Source organism: Antedon mediterranea, chromosome 4 (genome assembly GCF_964355755.1).
Source record: "Antedon mediterranea chromosome 4, ecAntMedi1.1, whole genome shotgun sequence".
NCBI lineage: Eukaryota > Metazoa > Echinodermata > Crinoidea > Comatulida > Antedonidae > Antedon > Antedon mediterranea.
The window spans coordinates 4,547,498-4,563,001 of NC_092673.1; the positions used below are offsets into that span (position 1 = coordinate 4,547,498).

At 32.0% G+C, this 15,504-nt stretch overlaps 1 protein-coding gene across 5 annotated transcripts in view; it reads left to right on the forward strand.

Annotated features, from left to right (window-relative positions):
• Nucleotides 1-653: 653 nt before the first annotated feature.
• LOC140046390 (dynactin subunit 1-like) overlaps nt 654-15,504 on the forward strand; it is a 41,081-nt gene continuing 26,230 nt past the window's right edge. For 2 of the 5 annotated variants that reach the window (XM_072091026.1, XM_072091029.1), the window contains exons 1-20: nt 654-763; nt 1,194-1,333; nt 1,633-1,750; nt 2,197-2,307; nt 3,355-3,402; nt 4,139-4,177; nt 7,182-7,388; nt 7,836-7,907; nt 8,245-8,352; nt 8,730-8,826; nt 11,178-11,521; nt 11,654-11,845; nt 12,571-12,690; nt 12,814-12,913; nt 13,171-13,256; nt 13,498-13,625; nt 13,766-13,880; nt 14,700-14,885; nt 15,136-15,219; nt 15,346-15,429. In XM_072091026.1, coding sequence (XP_071947127.1) covers nt 1,224-1,333; nt 1,633-1,750; nt 2,197-2,307; nt 3,355-3,402; nt 4,139-4,177; nt 7,182-7,388; nt 7,836-7,907; nt 8,245-8,352; nt 8,730-8,826; nt 11,178-11,521; nt 11,654-11,845; nt 12,571-12,690; nt 12,814-12,913; nt 13,171-13,256; nt 13,498-13,625; nt 13,766-13,880; nt 14,700-14,885; nt 15,136-15,219; nt 15,346-15,429 — 2,349 coding nt within the window. In that variant the 5' untranslated portion in view covers nt 654-763; nt 1,194-1,223. The remainder of the gene's footprint in view (nt 764-1,193; nt 1,334-1,632; nt 1,751-2,196; nt 2,308-3,354; nt 3,403-4,138; nt 4,178-7,181; nt 7,389-7,835; nt 7,908-8,244; nt 8,353-8,729; nt 8,827-11,177; nt 11,522-11,653; nt 11,846-12,570; nt 12,691-12,813; nt 12,914-13,170; nt 13,257-13,497; nt 13,626-13,765; nt 13,881-14,699; nt 14,886-15,135; nt 15,220-15,345; nt 15,430-15,504) is intronic. The other 3 variants (XM_072091027.1, XM_072091028.1, XM_072091031.1) reach the window with 3 other exon arrangements.

Below are 15,504 nucleotides of genomic sequence, written 5' to 3' on the forward strand. Positions count from 1 at the left end.
ATTTGATTTATCAATCTCAAACATATATTTCACATTCTGATGCGTGTATCAGGCTCTAATTCATAATAAACAATAAGTTTTCACAATTAACTGTTTATCACAGAATTTGCCATACTTTTAGTCTAAGATACTAGGCAGAAGTGTTTTTAAGCAGAACTTTAACAATTTGTTATAGGCCTCTTATTACAATGTCTGTGTTTGTCAACGACCTTTCCATTCATATGTTGAATACCCTCATTCTTATAATATCAGGAATTACTATTAGTAATTCTGCTGTATTGGCTTTCTAAAATCAAGATTGTATATAGGCCTAATATATAACAAAAACAAATCGATATGATTTTATTATATACCCTATGAAACATACGAACACCTAACTGAGATTATTGTCAAATTATATTTATGATGAATATTTAACGTTCTATAGTGTTTATAAACAGTTAATAAATAAATAATTAAAAAATAATAAGGCATTTGTTTACGTCTATTAATATTGATATAGCCTTATTAAAAAAAGACCAAACTTTGATAGCGAGGCTGAGAAATCGTCGCGCCACCTAGCGTTTAAAAACTGCAATATAATTAAACAAATGTATTGTGCGGTCTTACACGATCATTACGTAGTGAAGTTAGAAGAGGTCCGCTAAATGTGTAAAAAGAAGACAAAAATCCAGACGATAACAATTTCTAGGAGGCCCACCCCTAGCCTAGCCATTTATTTTGCTGGTTTTGGCGATAATTAAATTAAGTTTCTGCCAGAAAGGTAATTCTGACTAATTTAATACTTTATTTGCTATTAGGCCTATATAGATTTAACATTTGTAATGTTTTAATTAATATGATAAGTTAGAACGGGTGGTGCGATGTCACTCTCTAGGCCTACTACTAGGCTATCTATCAGACAGATGTAGGCTAGGGCCCAAGGGGGTCTTGTGGAGGCCTAACTAGTAGTCGTAGTAGTAGTAGTAGGCCCTTAGGCTTAGACGTAAAAGTTACTTAGGAATATTACCAAAATGGTATGTTACGCTTCACATTCATAATGAGTCTAAAAAAGGATTACTTTTTTGTGCGCAAATATATTATCTGATCTTTAATGTAGAAGAAAAAAACACAAGAGGTAGGCCTAGGCCTAGCTAGGGTTATTTGATGTTTAAAAATGTTTTTGAAATATTTTATTATTTTTCTGTCCAAAGGTCTAGGCTAGGCCTATTAAAGAGATTAAAATGGCAAGTGCTGGTGAAAGTAAGCCAGTTAAAATTGGTATGAAAGTGGAGGTTAAAGAAAAAGGACTAGTTGGAAAGATAGCCTTCATTGGTGTAACCAGCTTTGCATCGTAAGTACAAATCATAATCAATACTTTTGGTTGATTTGCATACATTTTAATATCCGAAAGAGGACCTACTTATTATAACAAAACTTATCTATAATTACAACAAACATTTTCATTTTGTTAAGTGATTGTGAACTCCAACTCCAATCCAAACAGATTTTGATATAATAATAATAATGTCTTATATGACAAGAATTATATATGACACAAAGGTATTGGCATTGACATATATCCTACACAATGTGCTTAAAATGTATGAAATCTATTTAAATTAAATAATATTTTTTTCTTTTGAATTTTAGTGGAAAGTGGATTGGTGTGGTTCTAAGTGAGCCGAAGGGAAAGAATAATGGAGTTGTCAGTGGAAAGAAATATTTTAGTTGTTCCGCCAATCATGGATTGTTTGTTCGACAATCACAGGTATTTTATTGATATTAAACTCTGTCTACACTCACTATCAAACTTTATGTGACATGTGAAAAAAATGTGATGTGCCCATATATGGTATACTGAAATAGGGTAGTGATATGACATCATCATGTCCATTATATATTGACACATCACATTTTTTCATCACATAAAGTTTGATAGTGTAGAAAGAGATTTGCAAGGTTCATTCAATGGCAGCCAAAAGCGAAAATGAATTATTTTTTAATAATTAAACTAACTAAAATATAATTAAATAAAATTAACAACAGCAATACTATTATGGCGCTTACTAATACTAAAAAATAAAAAAAATAAAAACTAATAAAAATCAAGAAACCATACAAAAAGACAACATTCATTAATTCAAAAATATCAATATGTGTAAAATATTAACCTACAGTACAGCATATAGTTATTAGAACTGGTTTTCTTTACAGTTGATCATACTAGAAGAGGCAGGTGACAGTAAGGGTTCAACCCCTACGTCTTCTCCATCTACAACGCCCTCTAGCAACAATGCGGAAAGAAGATTATTAAAGCAATCTGGGGTATGTAAAACCAAATTAGTTTGTTGTACATCAATTGTAGAACTTTGATTTGCATTTTTACAATTTAAAAAAAAAATAAAACTATCTTTTTCTCAGAAACAAGAACAGCAGAATGTTTCAAAACAAAAAAAAACTGATGTGAGACATTTTTTAATATTGGGTTTTGGTTACATGGTTTTAATCTTTTAACTTTAAATATGCGTTTTTGTACAGTACGTTGTATTATTGGAAATACATATTTATAAAATTGTTTTAACATAAGAATATTTTAAATTATATATTTTAGGTAAATATTAGATTTAGATTTTACATTTTTTGGTAGGTAATACTATCTTTAAAGGTGATATGTGTTAGTTTCTTGTGATTAATTAATATTTTATTATTGTAGCATGATTTTAGCTATTGTAGAGCCTAGTTCATTCAAATTCATACTTTTTCATATTTACATATTTATTATATTGTTTACAGTTTTATTTTGTGTGTTTTTTTTATGGCAAATTCAGGAGTGAGGAAGGAAAATAAATATGTATCAACCATACATAAAAAGCTACATTTTTACAAATTTACGCAACATAACATAAACATGATAGAAAAGTAGTGTACTAATTCCATATAGTAATCAATGATAAAAACATTAACAGATATTTTAAATGGAAAAAATGTCTATAATGGTAGTTAAGCATCCTTCAGACAGAGATTGAATTCCATTAGTTATTTAGGCCATGTTTCCGCAGCTAAAAATGAACCGATAAAAATTAACTGATAATTAACCGATAAACTGCCTGTGGAAATGGATTCTGCTCGTGAAAAATTAACTGATAATTATCTCATTCAAATTGTATAATTATCAGATGAATGCGATATTTTTACCTTTGACCTGAAGGAAAAATGTTTGCGTTGTGATTTGGCACTTGGTTAATTGGTAATGACAGATTATGCAACCTTTATTTTTACGGGATTGGTTAAAAAAATTAATTAATTAATTTTTGTTTTGGCTGTTTTGGCCATAGTCCTACATACATATTATTTTACTGGATAACTTTACAGGGCCTTGATAGAAGAGCATCAGAACCAGCCAAGTTAGCCTCTTTGAAAGTGAGTTCACTGTACACCATTCAATGATGCATCTTGAGTTCTCAATAATCTACCTTCATCAGTGGTTATACCCTATGCATTTGGTAGCATGACTTAGCATGCAAGTTCAGTATGTCGCATGTTTAGAACATAGATCTGGATCAAAATGGATATGTAAATTGCAATTAGTGTTTTTTGTTTCAAAAGACCACCAGGTCTGTGATTTTTTATATTTCACTGTCATAGTTTAAATACTGTATGATATAATTTCAAACTTGATTCTAAAGGAATTTGTAAGAATAAATTAAAAGGAAAGTTCTTAATAACTTGAATAGAAAGGTTATGTGTATAACAAACAGTGGCGGCAGGCATAGACCCCTGGTTTAGCACTCCTAAGCCACCTTTCAACACTGTGTACAGTAGTTGCATTGGACTGCTCATGCTCTGGGGCCCCTTCAGCTCACGCGCCCTTGGGTTTAGCCAGTGAGCGCTCATAGCCATTATGCCACTGATAACAAAAATGTCATGTAATGATTGGTATATATATAATAATACTTTTCAGCATAGGTTAAAATTTAGATGTTGAAAACGTCTTGTTTAATAGTTTTGTTGTAACGTTGTATGTACATACCCTACTAACTTTTGTTTGTTTCCTAGCCTGTTTCCTGTTCAACCATCATGTTGTGTTTGCTGATGAATAATAATTAATATAATATTTATTTTTTTATGATGCCAAATTTTAACTTTTATTCAACAGACACCGAAGAAGAAAGGTGGAGCAAAACCAGCTCAGGGTGTGAGTTGCTATAAAAAATAAAAATAATTGAATGTATTTGAAAAGTTTTAACACGTCTTTTGGTTTTAATACTACTAATACCCAAGAAATTTAATTTACAGAATATGGGATTATTAATATTTTGGTTACTTTTTTGTTGATTATTTTGGTTATTTGTAGAGCATTGATGTAAAATTATAACTTGACTTGGTTTTAAGGCTATTATTATTATTATTGTCTTAAAACAAAAAATAATATAGCCCAGCATAAAATGTGGAATAGACTCAGTCTCTTCTTTTGTGCCAGGACTTATAGTATAATTACCACTGATTTAAGCAAGAACACCACCATTCTAGATAACAGCTTTGGCATGGGCTAGTAAAATCTACAAAAAATATAGCACACAGAAACAATCCTATTGTAACTCAAATATTCTAGATATTAAAAAGCAACAGTCACTGCACCCATGTATATAAAACGAAAACACACGCTACTTCTAAGATATGGTAAGAGATACCGGACGAGCACATGAAAGGTTCGAGACCTGTCTATGCCATATTATGTGTATCGTATTTCTTAGGCAAGATACTTTACTCTCTTTGCTATGTTCTTCGGATGGGACATAAAGATGTTGTGAACAATAAGAATTTTGTATAGGAGGAGGATATTACTCATGGTCCTATAATACTGGGCTCCTCTCTAGCAGAACGGTCTTGTAATTAAAAGTCACCCAGTATAAAAAAGAAAAAAATCAAATAGTCAAGATTGATTTTCTCAATGCTCTACTATTTTATGGTATACCTCATTTATAGGCAACAAATAATTAACTTAATAAGTTAGTTGACAATTAATTTTTTAATAAATTTTTGAAATAGCATTTATTTTTGCAATTATATTTGTATATAGTTTCTATACCCTGACATCCCTTTGTCAAAACCCCTACCTGTGTAATGTTTAATTAGTGTTTATATTAGCATGATAATGATAAAGATCAATCCTTCCAGGCCCATAACTTACTAGTGCTTTATTATTCATATTATTTATAATATATTATTAATATTTATTTTATTCATTTTCCACCCATACAGTTGATGATATAATTCCTTATCCTTCTAAATGTTGTTTTCTCATGGATAAATTTCATGGCAGCATGAATTTTTCAAAACTTTCTATTTTAAAATCCTGCTATGTTGATTTGTAAAATTTATTTTTACTCTGTTTTTTTTTTGGTTCAAGCATTATTTGTTAATATTACAAGTGTAATGTAAATGCAATTTCTTTTATTTTTTATATTTTTAAATTAAAGTTAATTTTTTTTTAAATTCTAGTTTGCTTTATACTTTTTTTGTAAAGAAAAACAAATAGACTGAATTAAATTTTAATATAGTAATATATAATTAATGTTAGGAGTAGATGTGTACCACACTGTGACCCATTAATTGTGTTTACACTACTCACATAAGTAAGCAATGGTTGCACTTTTAAGTATGCAAATAAGATGCTTTTATACTTGTCTGAGTTTGCAATTAGTTTTAAAGGGCTCACCAGTTGCAGATTTAAACTGTAGTTTAAAGATTGTCCATAGACATTTATGTATTATATTAGTTGCATAAAGTATTTATATATGATTATTCTGCACTGGCTTTTTGCTGAATTTTACTAAAGGGGTCGTCAAACACACGGCCAGCATGTGGTTCTTTTTTGGCCAGCCTGTGGTCCGAGGGCGCTAGACATTTGGCCAGCCTGTGGTCCCTAGGGCGCTAGCATGAAAACACACAGCCCGTCTCTGTGATTCTTTTTTGGCCAGCCTGTGGTTCGGGGGCGATAGACATATCGGCCAGCCTGCGGTCCCAAGGGCGCTAGACATAACTTTTCCATGCTTTTCTAAAGTGAGCCCTCTACAGCTGTTTTCATTTTCACTGTGCTTTGACAAGAATATGTGTGGTCTTAATGTATTATATTAGATTATTATTTGTTATATTAAATAATGTTTTTGGACACATTTACGGCCGCCATGTTGTTGGTTCTCCCTCCTGTTGGAATCACTTTTCAGTCTGGAGTACGCCCTCTAGTGTTCTTATTACATCTCTCTCTGTCTATGGCTCTCTGCTGGCTGACCGAAATGTCTAGCGCCCTCGGGACAACAGGCTGGCCAAATGTCTAGCGCCCTCGGACCACAGGCTGGCCATAAAAGAACCACAGGCTGGCCGTGTGTTTGACGACCCCTGCTCGAATTTTACAAGGGTTTGTTTCTATAATCCTGCACTGATATGCATTCACACTGCAAACAAATAAATAAATAAAGAGACAATTATTTATCACATTCACACAGCTTAAAAATGAGCAACATCAAGTATATTATTCAGTATTAAACTAATATAATTGTATTATTTGTATAAAAATACATATATATATATATAAATGGCTTATATAACCAAATTTATTGTTATTCATTATATAATGGCAAGAGATCTATATATCTAAAAATAACTTATTTAATTAAAAAAACATTTATTTAGCTACAGTAGCTACACTATTTGGTTTATGCCTTAAACTCATAATAACTTAATCCGGTAATAATATATGCAGTGTAGAGTGTATTTATTGATTTTATTTTGTATTTTTTTTAGAGTACGCGGTAATTATGTTTGCTATTTCAGATTTTTTTTACAATTTTATCTTTTATTTCAGCATTGATTTATCACTTTTTTTCCAAGAATGAATACTTTGTTTATAAATGGATGTTTGTGTTTTATTTTTCAAAAATAATTATTTTATTATTTATTTTTATAACAAGAACTTTAAATAAAGACTGTAAATATTCTTGAATCTTGTTTGTAAATTTATCATCACCACAAATGCAGCAATTGCCTATTACAGTGATTAAAATAGCTTGTGAGCACAGAATCATTCAATAAAGAAAGATGTAGAACATATTATATTCTACATATTTAATATGGAACATTTTATTAATACTATTTAACATATTTTCTTAAACTAATAATCTATTTTTTTGGTTTGATAGATTAAGCCCCCAGAGGTGAGGCCAAGCCCGCCACCATCGGAGGCTTCGCAGCCAGAATCCGAAGAAGATTTCCACTCGGAGGAAATTTTGAACTTGCGACACCAGGTGAAGGATCTCTCAGAGAAGTTGGATACGTTGAAGATCCGGCGTGCTGAAGACAAAGTTAAATTAAAAGATATGGAGAAAATGAAGATACAACTACAACAGGTACAGTAGATAAACAGCAACAACAACAGAATCCTGTATTTAAATTATATATATAATTATAAGTCTAAAGGCAAATTACTGAAAAAATGACAATGCTGTGGGTATCACTATCAGTGGCTGGATTTCAATGGAGAAATAATTAAATAAAATAAACAAAAAGCTAAATCAAAACAATAAATTTAAATAGTCACAAAAATTTCCCAGATTTATTGTATATGTATATTATAAGAGGACAATTTCTTGTAAGCTTGTAAGAGGTAATACTATGACTAACCCCTATACATGAAACAACCCTATTATTAGAGGATAATTTCTTGTAAGCTAAACAAGAGGTAATACTATGACTAAACCCTTATGCCTGGGGGATAATTTGTTGTTGTTGTGTCCTGAAGGTGTCCCCGTAATAGACTGTAAACAAATAACAAAACTTTTGTTTTTGTATTAAAGCATCAAGAGTTTAAGTCCAGAATGACTGAAGCAAAATCTGATCTAGAACGACAACTGCAAGAAGCTAAGAAAGTAAGTTTAAAGCTCTGTGTACACTATCAAACCTTATGTGACAAAAAAATGTGTTGTGCCCATGCGTGGACATGATATCATATCACTACCATATTTGTGCATATCACTACCATATTTGGGCACATCACACTTATTTTGTCAAACTAGACAGAATTTTATCAAGATCATTGGAAAGATTTGAATGAGATGTGGCATGTGTGATGTTATTGGTAGTGGTGGTTGTGGTGATGTTATGGTTGTGTGGAATGATTGTGATGAGTATGGGTATACAATTAAAGCAGCTTGTTGTGATGATTTGTTTATTTTTTCATAATTGTGGTTGTTTTATGATTTTTAGGAAGCTAGGGAGGCAGTTGAAGCTAAGCAGAGACATGAGGATGATGTTGCAGAAGTAGCAGAAAGCATTGAGATGGCTACTCTTGACAAAGAAATGGCAGAAGAACGAGTAAGTCTAAAATTGTTTATTATTTCATCACTCCAACCATTCTAGGCTTTGAACCTTGCATTTATATGTAACAATAAAGATAACAGTGCCACTATTTTCATGACAATTAGCTTGCTGTAAATGTGATATGTCCATATATGGACATGATGATGTCATATCACTACCGTTTTTTTTTCAAATTTTTGTCTTTCTTTTTTCATATTTATATTGTGTTTGATTATTTTGTAATATCAAAAACTTGTGTAAAAATAATCAATATTGACTGAACGAGTTGTACTGTGCATCAGTCTCGGGAATAAATAAAGTTTATTAAATAAACTTTTTTGTCAAACTAGTTTGAGCTTTAGATTCAATTATGCATGTACATTATCTTTCAGGCTGATACTTTACAACAAGAAGTTGAAACATTGAAAGAGAAAAACGAAGAGTTGACCCTTGACCTTGAGTTGCTTCGAAGTGAAATTGAGCAAGGAGGTAAAGACTACAACAATGTTTCTTTAAATCTTACTTAATGCAAGAGGCTGTTATAGTTATAACGTTATAAAATATTCCTGGGAGATACAAATATATTTATTCCTCACCCAAAATTTAATTTTAATTTTTTTAAACTCTTTACCATTATTGTTTTGTTTAAAATGATAATACTATATTTTTAAATCTTAAAAACAATTTTATATCAGCAGCAGGTTTAATTCAATTCAGTTTTTCTTTTATTTTGGATTCATGTCCAGAATATAATAAATATATAATTAACAAAAAAATAGAAAAAAAATACATGGGTATCAGATCAGATATTTCTTGCCTTTTATTTGTTTGTTTTTTTATGATATTTAAAACACAAAATATTCACATTTGTTGTTAACTATTTGAATTTACTCCTCAGCAAAATCAGGCGATGGTTTCAAAGGTACTGGTAACATCAATCACATAATGCTCATATTTTTGACCGTTTTCTTGGATAACTAAATATGTTTTCCACTAAAACAAAATATTCAATTTGCTTTGGTCACTTCACTTGCTTATCACATAAGTTAAAATTCGAATAGTAGGGCTACTTTATTTCTTAAGGAATGTTTTAGTAATACTGTATATATTCGAATAAACGCCCATTTTGAATAAACGCCCCCTCGAATAAACGCCCCCTCGAATAAACGCCCCTCATAGTACACCATTTGGAATAATAAATTTCCCATGTGTTTATTTATTTCCTTAATAATAATAAAATAAATAATATTAAATAATAATAATAAACACCCTGCCACATGCATTAATTTTGTATTACAACACATATTGGTAGTAGAATTCATTGACTGCCATGATCAACCAAGAATGTTGTTACCGTTTTTACTGTATTTGATCACTTTTTGATATTAATTGTTTATATTTAGGGGGTATTTTTTTATTATACATGTTACCATATTACACACAAAAAAATAAAGGCCTGCCTCCCTCAAATAAACTCTCCTTCAGTCCCAAATAACCCTCTTGAACAATAAACGCCCAGGGAGGGGAAAGGGCGGTTATTCGAATAAATACGGTAATCTAAATTGAATTAGTATTCTGAATTTATTTAGTGTTCTGAACCTTCAAATATTTTAAGTTAATAGTCATTTCAATCCCACTTCATGAAGAGTGTGTTGACCCTGGACATATTATGAGCCCAGAACTTTTTTTCTTGCCCTTTTACAATCACATTATGTGTGTGTTTTCTGCACAAAAGGTTACAATTTGTATGTACTACGATTCTAAAACTAGAATGGTTCTTTTTGCATGAAAATAATTTTAGTTGGAATTGTTTCTTAAGCTCTGTCTACATTATCAAACTTTTGTGGAAAAAAACATGTGCCCATATATGGACACAATGACATCATATATGGACACAATGACATCATATTTGGACATAATGACATCATATCACTACCATATTACGGCACGTCACACTAGTTTTTATAGTGTAGACAGAGCTTTAGGTGACATTTTCAAGATTTAAGATTTTGTTCACATCAGTATTATTTACAAACCCATCAAACTTCCTTTTCCCCATACTTACACGGTGGAGGTATTTGATTTAATTTATACCGTATGAGTCAACTTTTTTTTTAAGGTGGAAGGTGTTATAAAATATTTATGCACTATTTAATTCTATTATGCACAATACAACTATTTATTGATTATTACATATTCAATTTTTTATTCCCAAACTCGGCATGTTTTAATTAGCGACTAGCTTAGAATCTAGTTCTAATTAGGTTACTGTATTCTATGGATATTAAGAAAGTACAGCACAAAGTTAAAAAACATAATAATGATGTAATTAGTCACTTAAAAATCATGAATAGTTTTTCCTTCATTACTCATTTGCTGACAATATTGTGTGGCTTTAAACATAAAAGGATTTTAGTTATTATTTTAAGATTGTGTCATGACACTAAGCTGGTAAAACAAACGTTTATGGGGATACAGTATGTGTGGGTGTTACACCACATGTTCTTCACACGAATTCTCTGTACTGTATCTTCATTTTGTCAGTATCTTATGAATGTTCCACAATACATGTCACAATGTAACACGGTGTCATATAGGAATTATTTTAAAAGTTAGGTTAAGTAAACAAAAATGGCACATGTGATACTGTATTTAGAAATCATACTTGGAATTGCCTTATTGCCATTTTAAAAAATAAAATTGTTTGAAGTCTTAGAAAAAATCATTCAGGTTTTTACACATTCAGTGCTCAGTACATATATGTATACTTTTTGTATGTGACTAAATTTATTTTATGTATGTACTGGACAATACTAATTTATAATTGTTGGTGCGTTTAGGTACTGAAGGAGCTGCTACCAACTACCAAATCAAACAGATGGAACAACAGAACACCAGATTGAAGGAAGCTCTTGTGAGGTTGCGTGACCTCTCCAACCATGAGAAGCAAGAGTATCAAGGATTGGTAAAAGAGAAAGAAAAGGTTGTGAACGAATGTAAAGAAGCAAGAATACAGAAAGAAAGTGTTTCCAAAGCTTTGAAGGAAGCAGAAAACCAGGTGATTGAGCTTAAGGAACAAGTGGATGCTGCTCTTGGGGCAGAGGAGATGGTAGAGTCTTTGTCAGAGGCTAACCTTGAACTTGAAGAAAAGGTCCAAGAGCTGCAGGACAACATTAATGATTTGGTGAGATACATGTCTTGTTAATGTCTTTAGAACCTTGTTAGAAGTAGGTAAAATAAGATATTGAAAAAGAATTGTCTGAAGAATGTCTGCCTTAAATACTTAAAGCTTAAGATTTTGTATGACTTTATTTAGGAAGCACTCGCCGACATGAACGAAGAGATCCAGGAAAATGCAAGAGAAACCGAGTTGGAATTGCGAGAAGAACGTGACATGGCTAACTCTCGAGTACTCGATGCTCAGCGTAAAATGGAATCTATGAATGATAGCGTTGCTGATTACCAACAAACGATCGCCAAGTTTAGAGAACTTACTTCTTCTCTTCAGGTAAATGATTCTTTAAGGTTCAATAGTATTTAGAATTTCAGTTAGCTATTTTTTTATTTTTTATTTTTTTTTAGTGATTTTACAGCAAAAAAATATAAACAAACACCTCAGATATTTATTTATTTCGGGATAATCCTTTTTTTATATCTGAATAAATATTATTTTTTTGTTACAGAAGTGAATACTCAATTTCTGTCACTTTAGTTAATTTTATTGCTAAGGTCAAATCTGGGGGTCACTTCATCACCCTAGATATTTCAATTGTGAAGTATCCTATTACAAACACAAACTTTAATGGACTGTTTCGATAATAATTCAATGAATATCTGCTGACAGTGAATATACCAGAAATGCTTAGGGATTTGTAATTTTAGCATGACATGTCCTAATAGACTCTTTCCCAGACGTTTTTTCGGTCTACTGTAGCAGCTGGAATCAATAAATCATAGTGGAGTTTCCATTTTCACAAAACTGTCTGTCCTTAGAACTATAACTGCTGCTTGCTTTAGCTTCTGATTGAGTAGTCCTAATGGGACGTAGCGGGCTAGAGCAGCAGCGTGAAAAACAAAGGATAACCATATGAAGATGATGGACAACCCAATTAAAGAGTAAAAAAGAATTGGTTTCCATTGGGGTCCGAATAAAATATATAAAAACACAAACCCAGCCTATTTATTACCAGATGAACATTTTTAACCACAGCCTTTATTCTATTTCTTTATTAGGAGGAGAATCGTCAACTTCTCTTGAAGGCAGAAAGAGCCAACAACAGCCAGGATTCGACGCCAGATCAACCAGCCTTTGACTTCAAGCAAAAATTTGCCGAAGCCAAAGCACAGGCTAAGGTGAGTACTTTCAACGCATTTATTTTCCTTTTCCTAAACTGTAATTGACATTTTGCTTCAATGTTTGTATAAACATGAACTTGAAAGTATTTTTTATGTGATGAATATTTATTGATTTTGTAGATGATCGAACTGGACATACGCAAGCTTGAGGTAGAGCAGTCAAAGCGCCACATTGAGTTGCTTTGTTCTTTCATGGCAGATAGCTTCCTTCGAAGAGGAGGTACTCATATGTTTTTTTTTTCTAATCTGATTTGAAGTTAAAGAATATAATTTCGAAGCTCAGTCTACTCAAATTTTATGTGACAACAAAATATATATGGGCATGATGTCACATAACTACCATATTTGGGCACATCACACTCTTTTGTCAAACTAGTTTGATAGTGAAGCTTAAGTCATTCATGATTGTGTTGATTTCAGATACAGAACCCAAGGTATCAAAATAGATTGATTATTTTTATATTTTAATTTATTAAGGTGATCATGACTGTGTTCAAGTTCTTCTGCTCTTGTCTCGACTCAATTCCAAGGCTGAGATGATTATTAATCAAATCAAAGAAAAAGTAAGGAAAATATACAACTTGATAATTGAATTAATACATTAATTTGCTGGTATGCATTGGCTTGAAATGTCAAAATAGTATACTGTACTACATAAACCATTTGTATCTAGATACTGTATGTGTTTTGTGATATATTTTATGTATTGCCATTATTCTCGTAATATGGACAACCCCATACATGATATTATTTTCATATTCCTATACAATATCTCACTCGTCGACTGCTTTTCCAATTCTTTAGGCTGAGTTGCCACAAAGCTTTGATAGAGAGGGAATGCTTCAAAATAACAAGGGAGAACAGCTATCATTTACCAACACCCTCATCTTTACCCTACATCAGTTTCAAGCTATTCTACACAAATATCAATAGTAAGTAAATGAAGGGTATTTTTCATAAGTGTTAAACTCTGATGTTAATGCATGCAATAAACACTGAAGGATGCTAACTGTGCAAGCATATTATATTGTAGTTCAGGATCTTAATTTATTAAGCTTTTATTTGTTTGCAGTGCTTTGTCCAACTGTAGCGTTGACTTGTTCTGCAAGATTGGCACACTGTTCCCTGAGATGGCACCATATGAAAGTTCACTGGATTTCTACATTGAACAACTTAGAAAAGACCAGGTAAAATCCACGGACAACTTTGGGACACGAACATTTGATGGCCAAATATTTATTTCCCTTCATTCGTTTCACATAAAAGTGTGCCCTTATTCTGGTGTCCTATAAATTTAATTTTGCAATATAAAATATATAAAAATACAATTACAAGAAAAAAGATCAATAAAAATAAAAAGATAAAAATATTTTACTCTCTGCCTCCCCACAAAGGCAGGCGGAGTTACCAAAAGCGTAAAACAATGTCTGGTGGCTCTCCAACGTGGTGTCCCCTGAATAGTGGTGTTCTAAAAAAGGGGTTTTATTATTAATAACAAAAACAATTGGAAAAAAGTTTGGACGGATGCTACACCAGATTACTCAGAGCAGCACTAAATATCAGTTGGATGGACAAAATACCAAACACAGCTGTATGGCGACATTCCAAAAGTAACCTTTAAAATAAGACACCGCAGATTGAGTGCCTGCCGGCCATTTTTATCGTCACACAGAAAAAGCAGCAAGCAGATTTCTGCTCTGGGAACCCAAACTTGGATCATCAGGTGCACGAAACAAAACATACGTCAAGGTCCTTCTTGAGGATACCAGCTTAGGAAATACATCTGAACTTACTTGTGTCATGGAGGACCGCAAAACTTGGAAATCTAGCTATGCTGATGTCTGATTGATGAAGATGGTCGACTGCGGTCGATATATATGATATGATATGATTAATAAATATTAATAAATTAAAATGATTTTTTAACTAAAACTCAAGCTTTACCAGAATTATTTCAATTATTGGTAGTAATGTAACTTAAGCATCTAATCTGATTTTTTTCGTAGCTGGATGAGACAACTTCTCTTGAGGCATTAAAGAAAGCCATCACCTATTTCAGACACCTGTATAATGTACACCTGGTTCAGGAGGAGACTGACCTTACCATAGCGATGGAAGACAGTGTCAAGATGATCACATCTGCTAGTGAATGTATTACTTTGGAAACTAAGAAAGTTAAAGTGCTTATGCAGGTGAAGTTCTGTCTACACTATCAAACTTTAAGTGACAAGTGTGATGTGTCCAAATATGGTAGTGATATGCATAAATATGGTAGTGATATGCCTAAAAAGCATACCACTACCATTTTTGGGCACATCACACTTTTTTGTCAAACTAGTTTGATAGTGTAGACAGAGCTTAAAGTTGATTGGTCCACTCTTTTTTTCAATTTTAATAATTCTAACCTAAGATACTTTATTCAATTTATCTTTTTTTTTTCAGGCCAAGCAAGAGACAACTGATCTTGCCATTTTAATGAAAGATCTCGATTCCACAGCAGATGACATAAAAACATTTTCTAGACAGGTGGGTTGCATTTGCTGTTATACTGCTTAGAAAAAAAATGTTTTAATCTCAAAATTCAAATCATAAAACTCATGATGTCAGTGATGTCCTTTTTTTACTCTAAAAAAATGATTATTTTAATTTTAGATACGGCGCAGATTACCTAAGCAAGGAGAGATTGGATCAGGTGAAGATGGACCTGGGCCTGCAGCCCTCATGTATGGACCAGAGGTGAGAGGGTTATGTATAATATAAAGATGATAGATGACAAATTTCGTTTTTGTAAAAGCACAAGTTAACGGAGTA